This window comes from Pistacia vera, unplaced genomic scaffold (genome assembly GCF_008641045.1).
Source record: "Pistacia vera cultivar Batoury unplaced genomic scaffold, PisVer_v2 Contig871, whole genome shotgun sequence".
NCBI classification, from domain to species: domain Eukaryota; kingdom Viridiplantae; phylum Streptophyta; class Magnoliopsida; order Sapindales; family Anacardiaceae; genus Pistacia; species Pistacia vera.
In genome coordinates this window covers 359,845-387,247 of record NW_022196747.1, presented here as the reverse complement: position 1 = coordinate 387,247, position 27,403 = coordinate 359,845, and the positions used below count along the sequence as shown (strand labels likewise).

General features: G+C 34.9%; 3 protein-coding genes across 3 annotated transcripts; 2 read left to right on the top strand and 1 right to left on the bottom strand.

Moving 5' to 3' along the window:
• Window positions 1-8,510: 8,510 nt before the first annotated feature.
• LOC116119073 (putative disease resistance protein RGA3) lies at window positions 8,511-9,359 on the top strand (the record flags this gene model as incomplete). Its single annotated transcript, XM_031405028.1, has 2 exons — window positions 8,511-8,753; window positions 9,228-9,359. Coding segments are annotated over 2 exons (375 nt in total), but the record flags the coding sequence as incomplete, so codon positions are not given.
• Window positions 9,360-9,765: 406 nt separating this feature from the next.
• LOC116119072 (disease resistance protein RGA2-like) lies at window positions 9,766-11,475 on the top strand. Its single transcript, XM_031405027.1, has one exon. The coding sequence runs from the start codon at window positions 9,766-9,768 to the stop codon at window positions 11,473-11,475; it is 1,710 nt and encodes a 569-aa protein (XP_031260887.1).
• A 12,944-nt stretch (window positions 11,476-24,419) lies between these two features.
• Window positions 24,420-24,935, bottom strand: LOC116119071. The gene has a single exon (XM_031405026.1). The coding sequence runs from the start codon at window positions 24,933-24,935 to the stop codon at window positions 24,420-24,422; it is 516 nt and encodes a 171-aa protein (XP_031260886.1).
• Between the last annotated feature and the right edge of the window lie 2,468 nt (window positions 24,936-27,403).

Below are 27,403 nucleotides of genomic sequence, written 5' to 3'. Positions count from 1 at the left end.
ATAGGAAAATTGATACATTTGAGATATCTTGATTTGAAATATCTGAGAATGAGAGAACTTCCTGAAGAATTATGTGATTATATATTTGCAAACTTTAAAGTTAGTCAATGTGGAGAACTGGAAGAATTACCTCAAGATTGAAATTAATAAATCTAAGGCATCTAGAAAATTATGAGACTAGGTTATTAAATACATCCAATAGGAATTCAAAGATTGACTAATCTCCGAACCTTAAGGATTTCATTGTTGGTAATGATAATAAAGCATGCAGCCTTGAAGGTTTGAATTACCTTAACCTATATGGAAATTTGCGCATAGAAAGTTGGGAAATGTATCAAATGTGGATAAGGCTAGAAGATTAGAGCTCAAGAATCAGAAAACTCCCTTCATTTGTTTTTGGATTTCACAAAAGATGAAGGAGAGAGGAACATGAGGATGATGAAGCACTTCTTGAAATCTTACAACCACCTTTAAATTTGGAGAAGTTAGTGCTAGAAAATTACAGAGGCAATGCTATTTTGTCTAACTGGATGATGTCCTTAACCACCTCAGGGACTTACACACTCGATGAATGCAGCAACTGCAGAATTTGCCTCCCTTGGGAAAATTGTCTCCCTTGAATCTTTAGAGATAAATTGGATGGAGAGTCTGAAGAACATGAGTAATGAATTTTTGGGAATAGAAAGTGATGACACATCTTCATCATTTATCTTTTTTCCCAAATTGAAAATGCTTGAGTTTTTTGATATGAGATGGGAAGAGTGGGATTATAGATTACAAAAGGGAGAAGAAGAAGAAGAAGATAATATTACAATCATGCGCGTCTCTGGTTTCCTTGGAAATTAGTTATTGCCCCAAGTTAAGCATTGCCAACTACCTTGTTAAGAACCTGAGGCCTTAACACTTCCGAATGCATAAACTGGAAGCATTTGCCTCCCTTGGGAAAATTGTCATCCCTTGAATCTTTGAATATAAGGTTTATGAGCAGTTTGAAAAATGAGTAATGAATTTTTGGGAATGAATGATGGCCCATCTTCATTATTTATTTTCTTCCCCAAATTGAAAATGCTTGAGTTTCATTTTATGGAGGAATGGAGGTGGGATTATGAGATTACAAAAACGGGAGCAGAAGAAGTGATATTACATCATGCCATCTTTGGTTTCCTTGGAAATTCATAGCTGCCTCAAATTGAAGGCACTCACAAACCACCTTGTTTAGAATACAACATTAAAAAAAGAATTTACCGTTGTCCTCTACTAGGCTACGATACTTGGTGAAGGGGAAAAGAGAGGCAATATTTATTTTTGTTTTATAAATGTACTTGTGATTGATATTTAATCATTTGAAGATATTGAAATTTCATATGTTAAGATTAGATAATTTAATTGACTGATTATATTCATTTTTCATTTGATTAAGTTTACATAGAAAGAGATTGGTCTCCTCCCTGAGGTGAGTAACTCCACTTGTTTTAAGCAAATAGAAATTATTAAATGAATGATTGAGAGAGTAGTAGCAGAAATAGCTTGATTTGTTGAATGATTATTTTTACTCCATTTGTTTTAACCAAAATAGATATCAAAATCTGATTGTGTAGTTTTAGTTTTATACAAATGCAATAATTTCTTGAATGTTTACATTGAAAGAGAAATACAATTTCTTGAATGTATTATTAGTTTAATAAAATTAATTTTATTTAATCAAAATTTTCTATGTTTTTTTATAAATAATTATATTCAATGTTTTAATTAAAATTATTATGTTCAAATAATAAAGCATGAATGATGTTGTATGATTCTCAACGAATATGTGCTAAAGTATTGATAATTAATATGTAATTATTATTGTTTCTTGAAAATAGGCTGGGCATTTGGGACCGCCCAAAAGCCCAGCTCGAAAACCCGGTCCTAGGACCGGTCCTCGAGAGGACCGGACCTAGGAGGCCTGGTCCCGTAGAGGGCCCGCCCCCCGGGCCCTCCTCCAAGGCCTGGACCCAAAAAAATTTATATTTTTTCAATATAGTCCCCTCTAAATTACATAAAACCCTCTGTTAATTTGAAAATATTATTAAAGAGGGCAAAATGATTTTACAAAATTTATAAAAAAAAAATCTTCCAAGTCTAAAAATTTATAATTTGACCCCTAAAAAATATAAAACCCCCATAAAATTTCATTTTGCCCTCAAAATATAAAAAACAATTGAGGGGAAAATAATTATCCAGCCCCATGGGACTGGTCCTAGGACCGGTCCTGGGCCTATAGATAAGTCCTTACTAGGCCTAAGGCCTGGTCCAGGTCCTAATTTTTCTCAGGGGTCTGGGACGGTCCCAGGCCCATGAGTGACTGGTCCCCCCTGGGCCTGCTTGGGACCGGTCCCTGCCCAACTCTACTTGAAAATTCTTACTACAATAGGTGTCATTATCTGTCCTATAATCCACTCACCCCCTTTGCTATATTCTAATAACTCATTATTTATCCATTCATTACAAAATATAAATATAGACACCTTCACCCTCATCCTAATCATATTCCTTCTTGCCTGTTTTCCACTATAATTATTACCACATTAAATTATCATTTTCATGAAAACCTTTTACTTAACTTTGTTCTCTTGTTCACCCATCCATAATTTTTTTTTTTTGATCACCGGGGGTGTCGAATCAATTAATCTTTCGGGGTCTTGGTATTATCTTTCAAATAAAACTCTAGTGGCCACCCCTATTAGTGTCTAAGACTTGATTTAGGAGTTTAGAACCTCCTTGTGCTCTTTTACCATCAGGTCACTTAGTAGTGATTACTCACACCATATATTGGCATAACCGTTTTCTAGATTTTTGTAATGTTTGAGAAAAGCCGAACCCTTTATAATAAATTGCGCTAGGTAGAGGGGTGTGGGTATGAATTGTAGAGAGAAATCTATGGTGGTAGTCTCATGTTTCGAAGATCTAACAATGCCATTAATACAAAATAAGTTAAAAAATAGGATACTAACAATGCTCATTAATACAAAATAAATTTATATCCAATGTTTAATTAAATTATAAGAAATTTTTCTATATTATATTATTATTGCATTGATATTATTAAAAATAGAAAAATTTCTTATTTGTATGTATTTATGTTTCTGTAAAATATAAATATATATTAGAGGTGAGATTTGGGACCGAACCCAAAAACTGGGCCTAAGACCGGTCCTCGCAAGGACCATTCCTCACAAGGACCGTCCTATAACCAGGCCCATGGAGGAGGGCTTAGCCTAGGTTCGATCCCTCCTCTAGGCCCGGTACCAAACCCCACCCAATTTTGTTTAAGGCCTTGGTAATATCCCCCCCTTATTTTATTCGAATAGATAATAAATATAAAGGTTAAAATGAAATTTTACAGCCCATAGGACTAGTGCTATGACCCATGAACAGTCTTAGGGACCGATCCGGGCCCTTAAAAATTTCATGGGCCCGGATTGATCCCAACCAAAATGGCCTGTTCTTAATGGGACCAGTCCCAATTTTGACTGGACTCATAAGGCCCAACCTGGGACCATTGGTCCGATCCTTGCCCACCTCTAATATATATGTATTTCACAAGCCCAGTAGTACAAAATAATTTACATGGGCCTTCTGAAATATTTTTCTTGGTGACTTGTACTAGAGATCAATATTTGGGCCGTATGCCTATGGGTGATAACTCCATCTTCCTTGCATCAATTTTCAGTTAATGTAATATTCTTCTATTTATAGCTTCAAATTTCAGCAAAGTCTTGTTTCATAACTAATTATACATCATTTTAGATATTAAACATCTATTTTCTGCATTCTAAGCATGCAATTTTCTATTTTTAGTTTCCAATTTCATCAATTTTCCGGTTATGGGAAAGAAGAATGCTGTGGGAGGGTATGTGTATCATGCTGAAAAACATGTGACAGGCCAGTAATATCTGATGTATCCATGCTTTTTGGAGGTCATAATCCCACTTTTCATGCATCATTTTTCTGGTATTGTTTAAGCTCTTTTTAAATTTTACTATTTTTCAAAATAAACCTTTAAGAAATTGATATGCATCATATTCAAAGAATGATGTCAAACTGCCTCGTTAAATAACTGTCAATGCCTTTCTTTTTTGCCAGGAAGGTTCCCCACTTGCTCTGGATTCCCTCCGTGAAACACTTGGATGAGTCACTGAGGTTGGTTTCTCAAATTTAAAATGCCATTTACTTGTTAAAAACCTTACCTTTTTATTTAGTTTTGATGCATTGAATGGGTTAAAATTCCATAAATTCATGAAGAATCAATGTTGAAATATTCAATATATATGTAAGAAGTTGGCAAATGAAGTTTGTTACCTGAAAATTAAGTTGACATAACTGATGTCAACGAGCACCAATTAGAGTTTAGAAGGCTTTGTCATCCAGAATCTTCCATGTCACCTAAGACAAAAAGAATATACTGTCATCAACCTAACCGACTCAAGTTTTGTTTGTGATGAATTTGGTTCGCACACCTGTCTAAGCCCTATTTAATTTAACGATATTTCTTGTTCTTGACCAATGGGAAGACAAAGAGATTTACACGGCACCAACCCACTTGCAAAATGTAATCATTACCTTGAGCACAACGGGTATAAATAAGCACTCCCTTTCCACAATCGGATCAAACACTTTGTATTCAACAAAGAAATAACAAAGATACACTATTAGAAAGAGGCTGACTTGACATTCTCTAAAAACACTTTGAATACCAAGAACCTATAACCCAGACCTCAGTTCGCAACCTATTTTAATTTTGGTTAACGATCAGGAACACCCCATATAAAAAAACAATGATTGTAGGATTCGCTTTAGCATCTGAACTGCTATAAAAACCTATTATCTCCTTTATTGTTTTAACGTCTTTGCATACTACAATGAAACAGTACCCTAATCAGCTCTCACAATCAATTAACGGTAATTTCAAATCTTTTTAACATTTTACACTTGCGAAATCGTTGGTGTCAAAATTACCATCACCAAAGTTGGTAATATCCAAAATAAAAAGAAAATACTAAGGTAAAATTATCATGAAGCTGTCGACCAAAAGCGAACATTAAATAGGCAAAAATCTATGCAGATATTAATGTCCAAAAGGGCCTTTACAAATTCCAGTTGTTGCCATCATTTTGGCTTTGGCTTGGCTCCACTTATAAATACACACACACACTCAATTTAATTGTATCCTAGAAGTTGAGTCAGTGGGCATCAGAAATTGCAAAATCAAGTGGGTCCAACCAACCCAATTTGATGATCATTTAATCAAATCTAATCAATTCATCTGATTCCCTTCCTTTTGCTGACTTTTTTTTTTTTTTTTTTATCTTTGACTGTAACTACTCCTTTCTTATTACCATTTTTCATGTTTTGGTGAAAGTTCTTGTCCATTTTCAATGCAAGTTTTGGGATGTGTCTATGTTGTTTTTGTTATTAATTATAGCTTTTGTTCATTTATATATAAGGGCAATAATGTCATAATATTAGTCCTGATTAATTTCACCGACTTCTTAGAGATTATTAAGTTACGAGAGTTTTGAATAATTTGAGTCCCAAAAAAACAATTTAAATAGATTTTTAATTGAACTGGTTGCAATCTTTTTGTCGATGAGAGTCTCATTAGAGTGTTTTTTACATCTGGTCAGTCATACACAGATTAAAATCATTCTCAATGAACCTAAAAGAAATGATTTCGATTTTTTGTTTTTTCGTTTAGTTTAGGTAGAAAATCAAATGCCTTGAGTGAGTGATTCGACATAATAACACAAAAGATAAAGAAATATTATAAATTTCTTCGTGATCATTCCGAGTTTGAAGTATTATTAATGTTAAATACTTATGTGAAATTATTAAAATATCTTGAAAATATATATAAAAAAAGCAGCATACATATATAAACATATTATTTTAATTTAAATAAATAGAAAACATTTTTTTTCTTAAAATATTAACGACACCAAATTCAAAATCCAGCCTGTGACTACCAAATACATGCAAAGAAAATATCGCGACAAGATACCAAATTCTCATATTTTTTAAGCGGATACGAACCGAGACGTTAACTGTGTTATCGTACGCACCCGTGCGTACGGTCTCTTAAACACACAGGTCGCTTTCAAACAACATTGACGCACGTTGCCAAATTCAAACGCTCCCGTGTCGGTAAACTAATAAGGCCTCCAGCTGGAAGGGGACCATTTGATGACACGTGTCAGCATATTCGCATCGACAGCTCATAAAAATTTGATTGAGGGACCACACTGCACCCCCATCTTTTTCCCGGTTTCCGATTTTACCCTTATGGCGCCTCGGAATCGCTGCAGCCAAAACTCACACGTTTTTCCGCGTGCCACGTCGGATTAGTGCGTGATGCCGTCACGTGATAGCCATGTCAGATACAAGTCAAGGTCATGGGCGAACTTGTTTCTTTATGAATCGCTCAAAAACTTTTATAGAGTGAATTTAATATTAATTACATTTCCACTTTTTTCCTTATCTTATTTTAAAATAAAATAAAATTTACGTTTAATAAATATACAGTATAACGTTATTTATATGTTTTAATTATAATAATTTAAAGACTAATTATATATATATCTTCAATTATTTTTCTTTAAATAATGATCCCACTATGATAGTAATAAAAAAATATTTTTTAAATACATGAAATTTAATATAATATTAAATTTTTTTACAATATTAATATATTTAAAATCTAGTTTATGGATATAAATTTTTGTTATTGGTTATCTAAAAATATAGAATACATAAATAATTTTGTGTAAAATTGACCTTTTAATGTTTAATGGATTGGGCCTGTCCAGTTTGTGTGGCCCATTAATACAAAATAAACTACATGGGCCTTGTGAAATAGTTTCAAGGTGACTTTATTTTAGATATCAATTTTTTGGGAGTTAAAAAATAAATATATTATATGTTTTTATTAAAAAAAAAAAAATGTAAAAAGGACAAAACAAGTTAATAAGTAAACTATCTCTTGGTGGTCGCATGGTTTAATAGGGCTTGGGTGTATTACTTAAGAGGTCTTGAGTTTGAGTCACTTCTCGGTTGCTAATAAGAGTAGCCACTGAAGCTCTTATTCGGCCGGTAGTTCCAAGATCCTGAAGATTAGTTGAGGTTTATGTAAGTTGACCTGGACACCCTCGGTCATAAAAAGAAAAAAAGGGTAATAAGTTGATATATAATGTAAATACAACAAAATACTAGTAAAGTTAGACTTGAACATATGGTTTTCGGTGATATGAGTGATTATTTGTTTGACATTATGAACTAAAATTATAAATATAAGAAAATAAACTATTAAATAGTTATTGTCTCAGTGTATCATTTTACATTATGGGATAGAAGAAGAATGGCATTCGAAGAGTAGTCAAAATAAGTCGATTAATATGAAGTTAATGGTTCGTTATGCATTCTCACTAATAATTTTTATTCTTTCTTCATTTCTTGGTAATTTCTTTCGTGTTCAGTAATTTCTTATATTGTAATTTCTTTCTTCTATGCTGAGAGTTAATAATTTCTGTCATTGTTCAACTGAGGAAATACTCAAGGGTAAAGCAATGGCAGAAACTTGTTATTATGTAGTTGCTTTCTGCATAAGCATGTAAATATGTTGTTTCTTTGAATGATAGAAGCATTTTTATACAAGTAAATGTACTTGAGGATTTCTTACAATATCTGATTGCAATAATATTCACTTTGTTTATATACATAAGCTTAATCTCCAGTAAATCCTCATAGTATAAATGTTAAAAGAAATTAAAAAAAAAAAAAAAAAGATTTTACACTCTTGGACACTAGAGAATTTCGCCGAATTTCAGCTATGCTTGGTAAATTGATATAGATTGGCAATTAATGAGCGTGCACAAAATAGGATATCACTAGTGTAATAGAATTAAAAAGTGAAATCAATGTTTAATTATTTGAGAGAATGTATAGATCCTTAAGTCCAAACTCTTCTTAATCAGATCATTGGCTTCATTTGTCCAATCAAAGTATAATTTGGTACAAGTGAAATATAAGTTTAATTCTTTTCTTTTGATCTCCATTTACTTGATCTCCACTCTTGCATCAGATTCTTAATTTGAGAAATGGGACTTAAACAAAGTCAATGAAAATGAATTACCAAAAGGAAATAAAGCAATATTCCATGCCTTAACCACCTTTGAAGCATCCTAATCACTGCTAATACATCATTTTGCGATTGCTTGGTGACTGAGAAAATCAAGTGCTGGGCCAAGCATATTCGGTTCATATCATCTTTGCGTTCCTTCTTTAAATTACAACTATTTATAAAGAATTGAAAGCATATCAGCAATTTCACACTTACAAGCAAAATCTTATATCTCACAATTCTCTCTAGCTCTTTTATCATTCAAACACTTACCATCTCTGATATCATGGTTGAAGCAATTGTTTCTGGTGTCTTGGAGCAGCTAATTTCAATCATTGGTCAAGAAATACAATAGGAGGTAAAGCTAGTTGTTGGCGTCGACAATGAAGTCAAATCTCTTAGGAGCAATCTTGAAGCTATTGAAGCTGTGCTTGTTGATGCGGAGGAAAGACAAGTGAAGGAGAAAACTGTAAGACTTTGGTTAGATCGGCTCAAACACGCATCTTACGACATTGAAGATGTGTTGGATGAGTGGAACTATGCCACTTTGAAACAGCAAATTGAGGGACCTAAACATGCTGCTGTTCTTAAGAAGGAGGTTTGTTTCTTCTTTCCCTCTTGCTTTTCATTCAAACGAATGAGTTTACGTCATGACATTGCTATAAAAATAAAGTAAGTCAATGAGAATTTAGATGTCATTGTGAAGCAAAAAGATATGTATAATTTTAATGCAATTATAAGTGTTAGAAAGTCTGGACGAGTAGAAAGTACCTCATTTGTTGATGTGTCTGATATTTATGGTCGAGTTGAGGATAAGAATAATTTAGTATGCATGTTGTGCGAGAGTAGTGAACAACACCCCCATATCATCTCTATTATAGGGATGAGGGGAATTGGTAAGACTACTCTTGCTCAATTTGCTTCTAAAGACAATGAGGTGATAAACAACTTTGATAAAGTAATTTGGGTGTGTGTGTCAGAACCTTTTGATGAATAAAAGATAGCCAAAGCAATCATTGAGGCTTTAGGAGGTTGTACTTCGAAGTTAGGTACATTGGAATCGCTTTTTCAGTGTATTAGTATATCTATTGCTGAAAAGGAATTTTTGCTTATCTTGGATGATGTGTGGTCAGATGACTACAAAACATGGGCACCATTCTATCAGAATGGTCTCCATGGAAGTAAAATTTTGATTACTACATGAAAGGAATCAGTGGCATGTGTGATGGAATCAATGGACATTATTGCTGTCGAAGTATTGTTGGATGAAGAATGTTGGTTGTTGTTTAGGCGATTTGCATTTTTTGGTAGGTCTTAAGAGGAGTGTGAAAATCTAGAAGAGATCAGCAGGAAAATTTTAAACAAGTGCAAAGGTTTGCCTCTTGCTGCAAAGGCTATTGGTAGTCTTTTGCGCTTTAAAAAAACTAGAGAAGAGTGGTTAAAAATCTTAGATAGTGATCTGTGGAAACTTGAGGAGTGTGAAAAAATATTTTCAGTCCTTTACTATTGAGTTATAATGATTTACCTTTCTCGATAAAACGATGTTTCACATATTGTGCCATTTTTCCAAAGGACCATATATAGAAACTGATTATTTGGTTAAATTGTGGATGGCTAATGGTTATCTCAACCAAGAAGGAAATAATGTTATGGAGATAGTTGGTAAAGAGTACTTTGACTACTTAGCATCACGCTCATTCTTCCAAGAGTTTAAAAAAGACGATCACAATAATATCGTTAGATGTAAGATGCATGATTTAGTACATGAATTTGCTCAATTCTTGACTAAGAATGAATGTCTCCACATAGAAATCAATGGTCTTAAAGAGCCAATCATAAACCCTTCTTATCATGAGCAAGTTTGTCATTTGATGATAACACTTGATGAAGGGACTTCATTTCCTGATTTTATTTGTAGTCTAAAAAAGATGCGTAGTTTCATACATAATTATCAAGATTCCAAGACTTCAATGCCTAGTAATATCTTACCAAAATTATTTGGTGATTTAACATCTTTAAAGACATTAAGTATTGGTAGAAATGATATTGACAACATTCCGAAGGAGATAGGAAAATTGATACATTTGAGATATCTTGATTTGAAATATCTGAGAATGAGAGAACTTCCTGAAGAATTATGTGAATTATATAATTTGCAAACTTTAAACGTTAGTCAATGTGGAGAACTGGAAGAATTACCTCAAGGGATTGGAAAATTAATAAATCTAAGGCATCTAGAAAATTATGAGACTAGGTTATTAAGATACATGCCAATAGGAATTCAAAGATTGACTAATCTCCGAACCTTAAGGATTTTCATTGTTGGTAATGATAATAAAGCATGCAGCCTTGAAGGTTTGAATTACCTTAACCTATATGGAAATTTGCGCATAGAGAAGTTGGGAAATGTATCAAATGTGGATAAGGCTAGAAGATTAGAGCTCAAGAATCAGAAAAATCTCCTTCATTTGTTTTTGGATTTCACAAAAGATGAAGGAGAGAGGACGAATGAGGATGATGAAGCACTTCTTGAAATCTTACAACCACCTTTAAATTTGGAGAAGTTAGTGCTAGAAAATTACAGAGGCAATGCTATTTTGTCTAACTGGATGATGTCCTTAACCAACCTCAGGGACTTACAACTCGATGAATGCAGCAACTGCAAGAATTTGCCTCCCTTGGGAAAATTGTCATCCCTTGAATCTTTAGAGATAAATTGGATGGAGAGTCTGAAGACAATGAGTAATGAATTTTTGGGAATAGAAAGTGATGACACATCTTCATCATTTATCTTTTTTCCCAAATTGAAAATGCTTGAGTTTTTTGATATGAAGGAATGGGAAGAGTGGGATTATGAGATTACAAGAAAGGGAGAAGAAGAAGAAGAAGATAATATTACAATCATGCCGTCTCTGGTTTCCTTGGAAATTAGTTATTGCCCCAAGTTGAAGGCATTGCCAAACTACCTTGTTAAGAACCTTAGGGACTTAACACTTCCTGAATGCATAAACTGGAAGCATTTGCCTCCCTTGGGAAAATTGTCATCCCTTGAATCTTTGAATATAAGGTTTATGAGCAGTTTGAAAAAAATGAGTAATGAATTTTTGGGAATAGAAAGTGATGGCACATCTTCATTATTTATTTTCTTCCCCAAATTGAAAATGCTTGAGTTTCATTTTATGGAGGAATGGGAAGAGTGGGATTATGAGATTACAAAAACGGGAGCAGAAGAAGATGATATTACAATCATGCCATCTTTGGTTTCCTTGGAAATTCATAGCTGCCTCAAATTGAAGGCACTACCAAACCACCTTGTTTAGAATACAACATTAAAAAAAGAAATTTACCGTTGTCCTCTACTAGGCTACGATACTTGGTGAAGGGGAAAAAGAGAGGCAATATTTTATTTTTGTTTATATAAATGTACTTGTGATTGAATATTTAATCAATTTGAAGATATTGAAATTTCATATGTTTAAGATTAGAGGTAATTTAATTGACTGATTATATTCATTTTTCATTTGATTAAGTTTACATAGAAAGAGATTGGTCTCCTCTCCTGAGGTGAAGTAACTCCACTTGTTTTAAGCAAAATAGAAATTATTAAATGAATGATTGAGAGAGTAGTAGCAGAAATAGCATTAGATTTGTTGAATGATTATTTTATACTCCATTTGTTTTAACCAAAATAGATATCAAAATCTGATTGTTGTAGTTTTAGTTTTATACAAATGCAATAATTTCTTGAATGTTTACATTGAAAGAGAAATACAATTTCTTGAATGTATTATTAGTTTAATAAAATTAATTTTATTTAATCAAAATTTTCTTATGAGTTTTTTATAAATAAATTATATTCAATGTTTAATTAAAATTATTATGTTCAAATAATGAAAGCATGAATGAATGTTGTATGATATCTCAACGAATATTGTGCTAAAGTAATTGATAATTAATATGTAATTATTATTGTTTCTTGAAAATAGAGCTGGGCATTTGGGACCGGCCCAAAAGCCCAGCTCGAAAACCCGGTCCTAGGACCGGTCCTCGAGAGGACCGGACCTAGGAGGCCTGGTCCCGTAGAGGGCCCGGGCCCTCCACTGGGCCCTCCTCCAAGGCCTGGACCCAAAAAAATTTATATTTTTTCAATATAGTCCCCTGCTAAATTACATAAAACCCTCTGTTAATTTGAAAATAAATATAAATTAAGAGGGCTAAAATGAAATTTTACAAAATTTATAAAAAAAAAAAATCTTCCAAGTCTAAAAAATTTATAAATTTGACCCCTAAAAAATATAAAAACCCCCATAAAATTTCATTTTGCCCTCAAAATATAAAAAACAATTGAGGGGGGAAAAATAATTATCCAAGCCCCATGGGACTGGTCCTAGGACCGGTCCTGGGCCTATAGGATAAGTCCTTACTAGGCCTAAGGCCTGGTCCAGGTCCTAATTTTTCTCATGGGTCTGGGACCGGTCCCAGGCCCATGAGTGACTGGTCCCAGGCCTGGGCCTGCTTGGGACCGGTCCCTGCCCAACTCTACTTGAAAATTCTTAGCTACAATAAAGGTGTCATTATCTGTCCTATAATCCACTCACCCCTTTGCTATATTCTAATAACTCATTATATTATAAACATTCATTAACAAAATATAAATATAGACACCTTCACCCTCATCCTAATCATATTCCTTCTTGCCTGTTTTCCAACTATAATTAATTACCACATTAAATTATCATTTTCATGAAAACCTTTTACTTAACTTTGTTCTCTTGTTCACCCATACCATAATTTTTTTTTTTTGATCACCGGGGGTGTCGAATCAATTAATCTTTCGGGGTCTTGGTATTATCGTTCAAATAAGAACTCTAGTGGCCACCCCTATTAGTGTCTAAGGACTTGATTTAGGAGTTTATAGAACCTCCTTGTGCTCTTTTACCATCAGGTCACTTAGTAGTGATTACTCACACCATATATTGGCATAACCGTTTTCTAGATTTTTGTAATGTTTGAGAAAAGCCGAAACCCTTTATAATAAATTAGCGCTAGGTAGAGGGGTGTGGGTATGAATTGTAGAGAGAAATCTATGGTGGTAGTCTCATGTTTCGAAGGATACTAACAATGCTCATTAATACAAAATAAGTTAAAAAATAAGGATACTAACAATGCTCATTAATACAAAATAAATTTATATCCAATGTTTAATTAAAATTATAAGAAAATTTTCTATATTATATATATTATTAGCATTGATATTATTATAAAATATAGAAAAATTTCTTATTTGTATGTATTTATGTTTCTGTAAAATATAAATATATATTAGAGGTGAGAATTTGGGACCGAACCCAAAAAACTGGGCCTAAGACCGGTCCTCGCAAGGACCATTCCTCACAAGGACCGGTCCTATAACCAGGCCCATGGAGGAGGGCTTAGGCCTAGGTTCGATCCCTCCTCTAGGCCCGGTACCAAACCCCCACCCAATTTTGTTTAAGGCCTTGGTAAATATCCCAAACCCTTATTTTATTCGAATAGATAATAAATATAAAGGTTAAAATGAAATTTTACAGCCCATAGGACTAGTGCTATGGACCCATGAACAGTCTTAGGGACCGATCCGGGCCCTTAAAAATTTCATGGGCCCAGGATTGATCCCAACCAAAATGGGCCTGGTCTTAATGGGACCAGTCCCAATTTTGACTGGACTCATAAGGCCCAGACCTGGGACCAATTGGGTCCGATCCTTGCCCACCTCTAATATATATGTATTTCACAAGGCCCAGTAGTACAAAATAAGTTACATGGGCCTTCTGAAATATTTTTCTTGGTGACTTGTACTAGAGATCAATATTTGGGCCGTATGCCTTATGGGTGATAACTCCATCTTCCTTGCATCAATTTTCAGTTAATGTAATATTCTTCTATTTATAGCTTCAAATTTCAGCAAATAGTCATTGTTTCATAACTAAATTATACATCATTTTAGATATTAAACATCTATTTTCTGCATTCTAAGGCATGCAATTTTCTATTTTTAGTTTCCAATTTCATCAATTTTCCGGTTATGGAAGAGAAGAAGAATGGCTGTGGGAGGGTATGTGTATCATGCTGGAAAACAGTGACAGGCCAGTAAATATCTGATGTATCCATGCTTTTTGGAGGTCATAATCCCACTTTTCATGCATCATTTTTCTGGTATTGTTTAAGCTCTTTTTAAATTTTAACTATTTTTCAAAATAAACCTTTAAGAAATTGATATCAGCATATTTCAAAGAATGATGTCAAACTGCCTCGTTAAATAACTGTCAATGCCTTTCTTTTTTGCCAGGAAGGTTCCCCACTTGCTCTGGATTCCCTCCGTGAAACACTTGGATGAGTCACTGAGGTTGGTTTTCTCAAATTTAAAATGCCATTTACTTGTTAAGAAAACCTTACCTGTTTATGTTAGTTTTGATGCATTGAATTGAGGTTAAAATTCCATGAAATTCATGAAGAATCAATGTTGAAATATGATCAATATATATGATAGAAGTTGGCAGAATGAAGTTTGTTATGCCTGAAAATTAGAGTTGACATAAGCTGATGTCAACGAGCACCAATTAGAGTTTAAGAAGGCTTTGTATCATCCAGAATCTTCCATGTCACCTAAGACAAAAAGAATATAGCTGTCATCAACCTAACCGACTCAAGTTTTGTTTGTGAATGAATTTGGTTCGCACACCTGTCTAAGCCCTATTTAATTTAACGATATTTCTTAAGTTCTTGACCAATGGGAAGACAAGAGAGATTTACACGGCACCAACCCACTTGCAAAAATGTAATCATTACCTTGAGCACAACGGGTATAAATAAGCAGCTCCCTTTCACAAAATCGGGATCAAACACTTTGTATTCAACAAAGAAATAACAAAGATACACTATTAGAAAGAGGCTGACTTGACATTCTCTAAAAACACTTTGAATACCAAGAACCTATAACCCAGACCTCAGTTCGCAACCTATTGTAATTTTGGTTAACGATCAGGAACACACTCATATAAAAGAAAACAATGATTGTAGGATTCGCTTTAAGCATCTGAACTGCTATAAAAACCTTATTATCTCCTTTATTGTTTTACGTCTTTGCATACTACAATGAAAACAGTACCCTAATCAGCTCTCACAATCAATTAACGTGTAATTTCTAAGATCTTTTTAACATTTTACACTTGCGAAATCGTTGGTGTCAAAATTACGCATCAACAAAGTTGGTAATATCAGTTAAACAGATAAGTGATAGAACAGAGTCCATCCCCATGCATGATACTCAACAGTCAGATATTGAAGGAGATATTGAAGGACAAGTCTGCTGTAACAATAATAGTTTGAAATGCTTATCTGATAAGTCTGTTACGTAGATCTCTATGTAATCTTTCTGTTTGTTATTTTGAACTTCTCTCTATCATGTAACTACTATAAATATTAATGACATTCTTATATCTGGTGTACTGTTGAAACCAGATCAATTCATCTATTTAACTTGGTATCAGAGCCTTTACTTGGCTAACCCCCCCTTTATTTTGATCTTATGGCTTCCAAAGACTCCGCTGCAACATTCTCTTTACCCAACATCACTCCCTTGGTATCTGTCAAATTGGATGGCACCAATTACCTCAATTGGACCACTCAATTCATCCCTCTCCTTCGAAGTCATGATCTCTTAGGAATTGTGGATGGCTCTCAGTCCTGCCCAATTCAGTTTGTCGCTGATGATGAGGGCAAACCCACTTCTGTCATTACTTCTGATTATTTGGTATGGCAGAAAAAAGACCAGTTCATATTGGCATGGATCAATGCCACTCTCACAGAGAAAATTTTGTCCACTGTTTATGGACTCACCACTTCTCAACAGGTTTGGAATACCTTGGCAAAACGATTTGCACCTAATTCACGTTCCAGAATTTCTCACCTCAAGAGGCAGCTCCAAACGTTGAATCAGTCCAACAAGTCCTGCACAGATTATCTCCTCACTGCCAAAAGTTGGTCTGACCAACTTGCAGCAGTGGGAAAACCCGTTGATGAAGAAGATTTGATCTCCTATGTTGTGGGAGGACTGAATCCAGCATATCACCCCTTTATCACATCTCTGAATTTTGCAACCAGAAATTCCTCAATCACTTTTGATGATTTCCAAACAGAACTACTCAATTATGAGCAACTCCTTGAGATCCAACACCAATCTGTCTCACCCGACACCAATAACATTGCCTTTTTCACCCAAAAATCCAAACAACACTACAACAACAGAAAGCCTAAGCCATATCCTTCCAATAAATTCCCTGGACACAGAAACCAACCTTATTCCTCTCCTGCACAGCAGACATGTAAGCCTCCTCCTCCCAACACTCTCTTTTCCAACTCCAAACCTCTATGTCAGATTTGTGGGAAAACTAACCACCAAGCACTTGACTGTTACCACCGCATGGACTTCTCATACCAAGGGAGACACCCCCCTGCTCAGCTCGCTGCTATGGCTGCCCACACACATGTGCAACAGGGGGATGCCCCATCTTGGTTCTTAGATAGCGGTTCCAACAGTCATGTCACCTCTGCCTTGGAGAACCTCACTATTCAACAACAACCATATCAAGGCCCTGCTCAAGTTACTGTGGGCAATGGTGGAGGTTTGGACATACAGAACATTGGTTCCTCCATTATCACCACTTCACAAAGTTCTTTACTGCTGTCCAATATATTACATTGTCCTAATGCCTCATCTAATCTCCTTTCTATTCAAAAACTGTGTCAAGATAACAATTGCTACTTTATCCTAACTGCATCATATTTTGTTGTGAAGGACATGCAGACCCACAAGGTGCTCCTCCACGGTCCGAGTAAAGCAGGTCTCTATCTTGTCCAATTTCAGCATTTTCCATTCAATAAAATGCAGAGAACATCCTCATTCACTGCTTTGCTAGGAATTACAGCCCCTTTTCAGACTTGGCATTCACGATTAGGCCATCCATCAGAATCTGTCCTTCAGCAGCTCACCACTAGCTCCTTAATTTCGGTCTCTAGCACTCACAAGCTCAAGCATATTTGTGAATTTTGTCAAATGGCTAAAAGCCATAAACTTCCCTTCTCCATCTCTACTCATCAATCCAAACACCCCCTAGAACTTATTCATTTGGATGTGTGGACTTCTCCTGTCATGTCAATTAGTGGTTGCAAATACTATGTTATTTTTATAGATGATTATTCTCGGTTTTCTTGGTTATTTCCTCTTAAGCAAAAATCTGATGTTTCTCTATCCTTCCTTAAATTTAAATGCTTGGTTGAGAATCTCTTCTCATTTAAAATCAAACAATTGCAAACCGACAATGGAGGAGAATATCTCTCTCATTCTTTTCAATCTTTTCTGGCAGCAAGTGGCATTTTACATCGACTAACATGCCCATACACCTCTGAACAGAATGGCATCTCTGAGAGGAAACATAGACATCTCACAGAGACGGGTCTAAGTCTCTTAGCTCAATCTCCTTTGCCTACTACACATTGGGTTGATGCTTTCTTAACCGCAACATATCTTGTTAATCGCATGCCCACACCTGTCATTGCCAATCAATCCCCCTACTATCATTTATTTCAAAAACACCCAGACTACTCCCTTCTTAAGACATTCGGGTGTGCCTGCTATCCCCTATTAAGACCTTACTCTCCTCATAAGCTATCATACCGCAGCAAAAAGTGCATCTTTCTTGGCTATGCTATCAACCAAAAAGGCTATAGGTGTTTTGATATCAACTCTGGCAGGATATACATCTCACGGCATGTTGTGTTTGATGAACATACATTCCCTGCTGCCTCCATCCATCCGAAGTCTACCTCTCCCACTACCTCACATGTCCCCTTCCCTCCCATGATTGACTTCTCTCCCCCTGCTCCTACTCCCACCTTGGACGACACTTTAGTGGACTCTGCTACTCCTGCATCAACAGGTATGTCCCCCCCTTCCTTACCATCTATTACTTCTCCATTACATTCTTCTCCTGAATTTTCTACAGATCTGGACTTCTCTGCTCCAAATTCCTCTCCTGTCCAGACAGATGTTGCCCCAACCACTCATGACTCATCCATTACTACTGCCTTACCTGCTGCCCATCCCTCATCTAATAAAATGGTCACCCGTTCTCAAACCAACTCCCACAAACCCAAACAGTTTTCTGACAACCATTTATACTTCTCCACCAATCATCCCCTGCAGGCCTTGTCCTCCACACTCCCCTCTGAGCCTCGAACCTACAAGTAAGCCTCCAAGGATTCTAATTGGACAGCAGCTATGCAACTTGAATTTGATGCCCTCCTTGCAAACAAAACTTGGACTTTGTGTCCTAGACCTCCTAACAAACATATCATTCGAAATAAGTGGGTTTTCAAACTCAAGCAGAGGGCAGATGGAACCATTGAAAGGTACAAAGCCCGGCTAGTAGCCAAAGGCTTTGATCAAGAGCATGGAGTTGATTACTATGAGACATTCAGTCCCGTTATTAAGCCTGCCACCATTCGGTTAATTCTTGCGCTGGCAGTTCATCACAATTGGGTGATACAACAACTTGACATATCTAATGCCTTCCTGCATGGTCACCTTGAGGAAGAAGTTTACATGGAACAACCAAAAGGGTTTGAAAACTCTATGTTCCCAACTCATGTGTGTCGCCTACACAAGTCCCTTTATGGCTTGAAACAAGCTCCAAGGGCTTGGTTCAGGCGCCTCTCCCAAAGCTTACTTGATCTTGGCTTTACTGGTTCTCATGTGGATACTTCTCTATTTTATTTACATCACCCTACTATCACCATATTTATTCTCATCTATGTTGATGATATTTTAGTGGTAAGCAACTCCCCTCCTGCAGTGACAGAACTTCTTCATCAACTGAGTCGTGACTTTGCAGTGAAAGATTTGGGACCACTATCATACTTTCTAGGCATCCAAGTTCATCGTACCTCAGACCAACTTCATCTTCATCAAAGTAAGTACATTCTTGACTTGCTTGAAGACACCAAAATGGTTGGTGCCAAACCAGTCTCAACCCCATGTCTATCAGGTACCAAGATGTCTAAACATGTAGGTGACCCTCTCCCCGATCCATCCATATACAGGCACATTGTGGGAGCATTACAATATTGTACCTTAACTCGCCCAGACATTGCTTATAGTGTCAATCAATTATGTCAATTTCTCCATTGTCCTACTACAATCCACCTCACCGCTGCCAAACGCATACTTAGATACCTCAAAGGTACAATTGAACACGACCTCCATTACACAAAAGGATCACTAGCACTTCATGCATTCTGTGACTCAGATTGGGCTGGGAGTCTCGATGACCGTAAGTCCACAACAGGTTATTGCATCTTCCTAGGTCCATGTCTCATTTCTTGGATGGCAAAGAAACAACCAGTTATAGCAAGATCAAGCACAGAGGCAGAATACCAGTCAATGGCCCTTACTGTCACCGAGTTATATTGGGTGCGTATGTTATTCAAAGAACTTGGTCTGCCACTCCATTCCCCTCCTTGCCTATGGGTTGACAACCTTGGTGCACTATCCTTATCCTCCAATCCAGTGTTCCATGCCCGCACAAAACATATCGAGGTAGATTATCATTTTATAAGGGAGAAAATCTTCAATAGAGACATCCTTGCTCGATATATCCCTACCCACTCCCAACCTTCAGACATGTTCACTAAGGGACTGACGGCATCTAGATTTTCCTTCCTTCGCAGCAAGCTTATGGTTCAACCTCTCACCATTAGCTTGCGGGGGCCAGTTAAACAGATAAGTGACAGAACAGAGTCCATCCCCATGCATGATACTCAACAGTCAGATATTGAAGGAGATATTGAAGGACAAGTCTGCTGTAACAATAATAGTTTGAAATGCTTATCTGATAAGTCTGTTACGTAGATCTCTATGTAATCTTTCTGTTTGTTATTTTGAACTTCTCTCTATCATGTAACTACTATAAATATTAATGACATTCTTATATCTGGTGTACTGTTGAAACCAGATCAATTCATCTATTTAAGTATATCTACTATGAGATTAATCATATGATAATGTTTATGCCATTATTTTCTTTTTACTAAGGCATGCAAATTTCTTTTCGATCACAGTTTCAAATTTCAACCTTAGAACAAATATGGAAGAGAGGAAGGACAAATGTAGGAGCTTATTTACTCAAAAGGAATCAACTGGTTGGTTATGCTTTCCCACTTCCCTATTTTTTCTTCATGTTTAAACTAGAAAGCACTATCACAGCATTACTACTGGTCCTCTAAATTCTTTAATTTATATGCAGAACTGATTGATATATCTGTCATTTGCTTTCTCTTACTTTTGTCAGGGACCTTCTCAAATTACATTGGATTCCCTCAATGAAATCATTTGATGACTCATTGAGAAAGGCTTGTTTTCTTTGTTATCTCTATCTACTTAGTGGGGATGTTGAAAAGCCATATTCTCTCAACTAATATTTAGTTTGTTGTAGGCAGCCAAGTTTAAGATGTCATGAATTTGCTCAAGAATCAAGGTTGAAATATGAAACCAATTTGCCGTCCTTTTCTTAACCATAAGTGTTTTATATACTGAGAAATTTGTTCTGTTTGGGCTTATTGAAAACAGTCATTAATCTCTCTACGGAACTTTTAAGTATTTTATAACCCCAATTTAAATAAGTGCTTTTTTTTTTTTTTTTTTTTTGGTCAAATTCCATTTTACAAAGACACGTAATTATCTATTTAAGGTCTCATATTTCATCCAAATATTTACTGTTCCAGAGATGCATTTTGCGTCATGCATGGAAGAGAGGAAGAATGGTTTTTGGAGAGTTGCTGAACGAACTCGATTAATGGTTGGTTATGCTTTCTCAATGTTGCTCTCTGTTGTTTCTTTAATGCTTGATGTTTACTATGAAAGCATATCTGAAGAAAACTGGTTCTTTTATTTCTTGATGGTTTGCTAACTATGCTGAGAATTTCAATTTTCTGTTAAACATTCGAGGCCGTAGCAATGGAGGACGAAATTACATCATGCACTGAAGAAAACTTGATTGAAGCACTTGTAAGCAAAAAGAAAATTTACAAGATGAAACAATTGCTCAAACCCTTGTCTTCACATTTACTTGGTTAGCTAGCATTTCATACTATTTATTTCAGTCTCCTACTTTCATCTTGAAAAAATTTCTATTTAGACTTTCAAATTTCACCAAATAGTCATTGTTTTAGTGCAGCATTTTGCGTTATGGAAGATAATGGGTGTCAGAGGAGTAGTCAAAAGAACTCAATTTTCTTCATTATAAGAAATGCAATTTTCTATTTTTAGTTTCCAATTTCATCAAATTTTCGGTTATGGAGGAGAAGGCTGTGGGAGGGTATTTGGAAGAACTCCACTAATGGTTTGTTATGCTTTTCACTGATCTTTACTCTTTCTTCAGTTCTTTATGTTTAAATAGAAAGCACATCACTGCTTTGTGTTTCCGATTCTGTTATTGACTCTAATATGCTGAATTGATTTACTGTTTCAATGGCTTCCTATACATGTTGAGAATTTACAGTTTCCGTCTCTCATCTGTGGAGTAAATACTCAAGGGCAAAGCAGTAAAGGACCATTTTTAATAGTCAACGACAGCATTTGTAACAAGAAGAAACTTTCGCCTGATGAAACAAGTGCCGGGAATTTTTTTTTCTTCTTTTAGAGAGATTTCTGATGCAAATTGTTGACGCTTGATTTTAGACGCCAACGACTCGCACGTGGGAAACGCTGAGCTAACTCAGGAGACACACGTGATGGATACATGAGATTTGAATATGGAGCTGAGATTATATATTTTGCAGAAAAATGAATAAAAGATTGGCAAGAGGGGGTTTTTATAGTGGTTCGAATGCAACAAGCGACTCTTATATCCACTGTTATTTTATTGATCTCTGACTATTTCTATGATTTTGCCCGTAAGGCATACAAAGATGAAGAAATACAGTGTTTTTACAGAGAGAAATAATTGAAAATAAAGCTCAAATCTCAGCCTAGCCTCCAGCCTCCCTTCTTCGGAAAGAGAAATGCCCATCTATTCACATTTGCACTTAATGCAATGAGTGTTTTGCAAGCTGCCTTGACACATAGAAGACTCTCGTCCATTCATCTCTTTGAAATAAGATAAAGTTGGTGAGAATATCTTTGGAGATATGGGCTTGGCAGCTAGTACAGAGAGACATTAATTGTGCTGACATAGACTTGACTTTTGAGGCATAACAGAAGCCCCCCAGTTTTTGAAGTGCGTAAACGCGCTTCAGAAACTAAGTCTTTGATCTGAATTGCTGCAGTCTCGAACTAAAATCTGTTAAAAGCTCGAACTGAAATCTGTTAGGAGCGACCAGAACTCTGTTAGGAGCTTGACTTGAAATCTGTTAGGAAAACGACCTGAAATTTGGTAGGAGCTCGACCTGAAATCTGGTAGGAGAACGACCTGAAAGGTCATAACGAGCTTAATCTAAGTAAAACGAGCTCAACTTGAGAGCAAAACGACCTCGACCTGAGGTCAAAACGAGCTCAAAAAGCAAAACGACCTGAAATTATCTCTTATACTAACTGTTTAATAAACTAATGTATTTAATATTAAAAATTAGATCAATTATCTACTTCAAGTAAAGAATTATAAAAGTCGATTTTTAACTATTTTTATAAAATTTGAGGATACTTGAATAGAGAACGTTTTGTTTTATTGAAGAAGATTAAAGTTGTCTTATCATGGGAATTTCTCTATCATTGAGATTACTTGTTATGGAAGGAGAAAGGATATAACTTATAAAAAAAGGTGATAAGATGATGACTCTTTGAGACTTTGAAAATTCTAAAGTACTTAATTGTATGGCAAGAAGCAAGCTCCTTCGAAGAACCTATCTGCTAAAACAGTTATTGGTAGAGCTGGGCAAGGGACCGGTCCCTTGCGGGCCCAGATCTGGGCCTGTTTGGGACTGGTCTCAAATGGGACCAGTCACTCATGGGCCTGGGATCGGTCCTAGGCCTATGAGAAAAACCAGGACCCGGACCAGGCCTTAGGCCTGGTCGGGACTGGTCCCATGGGCTCAGGACCGGTCCCATGGGCCTTGGACAATTTTATTTTTCCCCCTTAATTTTTTTATATTTTGGAGGCAAAACGAGATTTTATAGGGGGTTTTTAGTATTTTTTAGGGGTAAAATTTATAAATTTTATAAATTTTTTAGAGCTGGAAGATTTTTTTTTTAATAAATTTTGTAAAATTATTTTTAGCCCTCGTAATTTATATCTATTTAAAATTAACAGGGGGTTTTATGTAATTTGACAGAGACTACATTGAAAAAATACAATTTTTTTTGGGCCCAGACCTAGGATCGGTCCTAGGCCTGAGCCTTGGAGGAGGGCCCAGTGGAGGGCCCGGGCCCTCCTCCTTAGGCCTGGTCCCGTTTTGGGACCAGGCCTCCTAAGTCCGGTCTTTGAGAGGATCAGTCCTAGGATCGGGTTTTAGAGCTCGGCTTTTGGGTTCGGTCCCAAATGTCAAGCTCTAGTTATTGGCATCGTTACTTTGGGAGAAATGTTGTAAAAATTAGCTCATTAGAGGTATAATATTATTCGTATGCTAATGTATTTAGAGAAGAATAAAGATTGATTTACAATCCAATCTCATAAACTCTCTCTCATAATCCTTACGTGACAGTTTCCAGTTTCGTACTGATAAATTTTCCATTTAGAGAGTAGATTTGCTTTGATAATGTATTTCAACTAATTTCTTCAAAGCAATAGTCTCGAAGGTACGACTTAATCAGATAAAACTAAGAACATATTAGTGACAGAAGGGAGCAAATTGATTTGTGCACATCGGGATTTGGAATAGTCAATCCAGCCCAAGGTCTAATTACAAGTTTTTAACTCCAACTTAAACATATGCCATTGGAGTTGGGAATTCCCTCGATGAAATTGATCTCAAAACTAATTAAATTTATATTAAGATATCTCAAATAAGAACACATAAATATATAAAAACAAATAAGTATCAAAACCCAAAGTAACAATGCGCAAATATAAGACAATGTTCTTCTCAATGCAAAACTGCTAATTACATTATTGTATTATAATCAACCTAATACTAACAATAAGTGTTGTTGAAGAGTTTTAATCTTCTCTTAATTTGAACTTCCCTGAACTGTCAGAAACCTAAATCAGAGTTTCCGAAGAACAACATCGATCGATCACTCTCCCACCACCATTCCTGTAAACGATTGACACTTCCGTTCATACAAATCCCAACCTGTAGGTTTTATCTGATGCCATGGAACATCAAAGCTATTCACGACGTTCACATTCTTCTTCTCTTTCTCTTCTTCTTCTTCTTGTTCCTCTTCATCGTCTCCAGAACACTCACCCAAGCCTGGGAAAATTGCCGGATCAATTTCAGCATTCCAATCAATCTCATCAATAAACATATCCCGATTCGGAAGACTAATTCTCTGTGGCTGGCCAGTGATCTTGAACCAATATCGAAGCTTCGCCTTTTTGAAAGCCTCTTCACAAGCGGAATCGTCCCATTCAATTACTCTATCAAAAATATTCATATATTTCTTTGCTTCTACGATCCGCTTCCATGGTACTGAACCCACTTCCCAGCAGAATTTCCTCTCCCATATCGGCACACTTTGAGCTCGGTGTTCTGAGCTTCTGTGAGCTCTCCTCCTCCAAGAATTGTAGCCATTACTTACAGCTGCCATATTTTTCTGTTATTGAGTGAAGTGTTCAGTTGAAATACGTTTGCAACATAAGCTACTTATAGAAATATATATAGCAGAAAATATCTTTAATAGGACATTTTTTGATATCTTTCTAAGGGTTTTTAATTATCTTGCAGGTAAATATTAATTATAAGGGGTATAAAATATTTTTCAATAACAGTGAGTGTGTTTAATTTTAACTTGGAGGAACTTCATTGAGTTAAACAATAAATTTTGTATGCATGTTTTTGGTATTAGAAATTATGCTGAAAATTTAAGGAAATATCATGCTGAGTTGGGTAATAAAATTACGAATAATCACCAAAATTACCGGCATGATTTGATAAATAGACTAAGGCTTTGGAAACTTCATAGAAATTATTATTGTCGAAAAGATTAATTACGCGGCTGCACACGAGCCCACAGTATGATTTAACAGTGAAACCAAATTAAATTAAGTAGTTATTAAATACATTAATTATAAAGCTTTTGAAATAATAATTTACCTCTTATTATTAGTAATTTTCAAAGATTTTGATATTTAATTTAATAAATCAAGGGTGACGAAAAAAATATTAATGAAGTATTAATATTCAATGGTAGAGGATAAATATTATTTGAAAGGGAATTTTATTCAATAAAAACCATTACTGAATGGTTCAATGATTAATTAGAATTTTTTGATGTATTACTTAAAAGATCTTGAATTCGATTTATTTAAATTATTAATAGTTGAGATACATTAATTTATTCAACTGTCAACTTTAAAACTCCAAAGAATTAGTTAAGATAAGCTCGGACACCATAAAACCTAAAGGAAACTTTTACGGAAAGTCCATCTTGTGCTCCAACTAATCATACAAATGAGAAAATGTGAATGGAAACACACTTTCAAGACTTTGAAATTATATAGAAAAGTTGAGATGCCTTGGGCTTTTTGACCAATGTATATGCTACTCCTAAAATCAATGTGACTGGACTTGTTTTTACTTGGAGATCCGATGTGACTTGACTTGGGTCACAAGTCCTTTTATTATTTGAAGTTATGTTAATATTTTGGAAATTTCTGGATTTTCTAACCTTGTTATGGAAGGAGAAGGCATAAGCTTTTCACAAAATAAATCAAATCTTGCTTACCAAGTAATTAAAATGAAGATATCGAGAAGGGATAAGCTTTGCAAAAATAAATCAAATCTTACTAATTGTTGATGTAAGATATAGGAGTAAATTAAACAAAAAAAATTATTTTGTTTTTTAACTATTTGAAATTTATATAGGATAATTTTATCTCATCATTGAGTTGATTTTATTGTTGTTGAATTTTTTAAATAGAAGTCTTTGTTTTCTTCCGTTTACGAATTAATACAATAAGTAAATTCAGTTCAAACAGATTTCAACTTATAATAATCCAATTATACAAGACATAATCCAATTTAAATTTATCATTGTTTGGTATGCAGTTAGCATATTCAAATGGATGCTTTATTTTTTTTCAGAAAGAAAAAAACACTCAATATTATTAACGTTTAATTGAAACTTTGAAACTCATCTGCTGGAATTAGATTAACATATATCTTATACTAGTGAGATTTATGTTATAATAGTGTACAAGCTTATATGCTTGTGGTACTTGTGAAAAATAATTAAATATAATATCTTACAATATTGTACGAGATAATGGTGAAAAATAATTAAATATACTATCTTAGGATATTGTACAAGATAGTATATTTAATTTCCTTGCTGTATTGATGTTTTCAGTCAATTATATTATTATATTTTTCTTATGATACCCAATTTGAATTAACTAATATATGTCTAATAAGTTCTTTGGTAGGTAATATATATAACTCACACAACCCAAATGCGAGGTCTCTAAATATGTAACATGTCATAGGATTTGATATTTGATAATATATATATATATCCAGCTTTAAGTAAAACATAAATTTGATTAATAATCCCATTCTTTAACTTGTACGGGTTATTTGGTTGATAAGCATTAATTTAGGCAAATAATGAGATTAACTTGAGATATAAGACAAAATTAAAAACATTTTTTTTATTTAATTTCATCATTAATTTTTTAGCTATAGTTTTTTTAATATATTTTAGGAATCATTAATCCTAGGCACAGAAATAAAATAAAATTAATACAACGTCAAGAAATTTTGACTGTACATATTACTTATGAAGATTAGTTACGCATTGGAAAATCAAATAAAATAATATTAAAATATAATCCTATGAAATATGAATAATACTGTACGTACAAACTAAATTTTATTAATCATCTTTAAATTAACAAAATAATTGAAAGTTAGTATAACTCACATAACACAAAATGTGAAGCCTGTGAAAATTTCATATTCACAACGTTTGTTATCTTTTCTTGATATGAAATTTTCTAAGTCTCAAACTAAAGCTCAAGGCAGCTTTACAAGTTTACTCGTTCTTTGATATTTGCC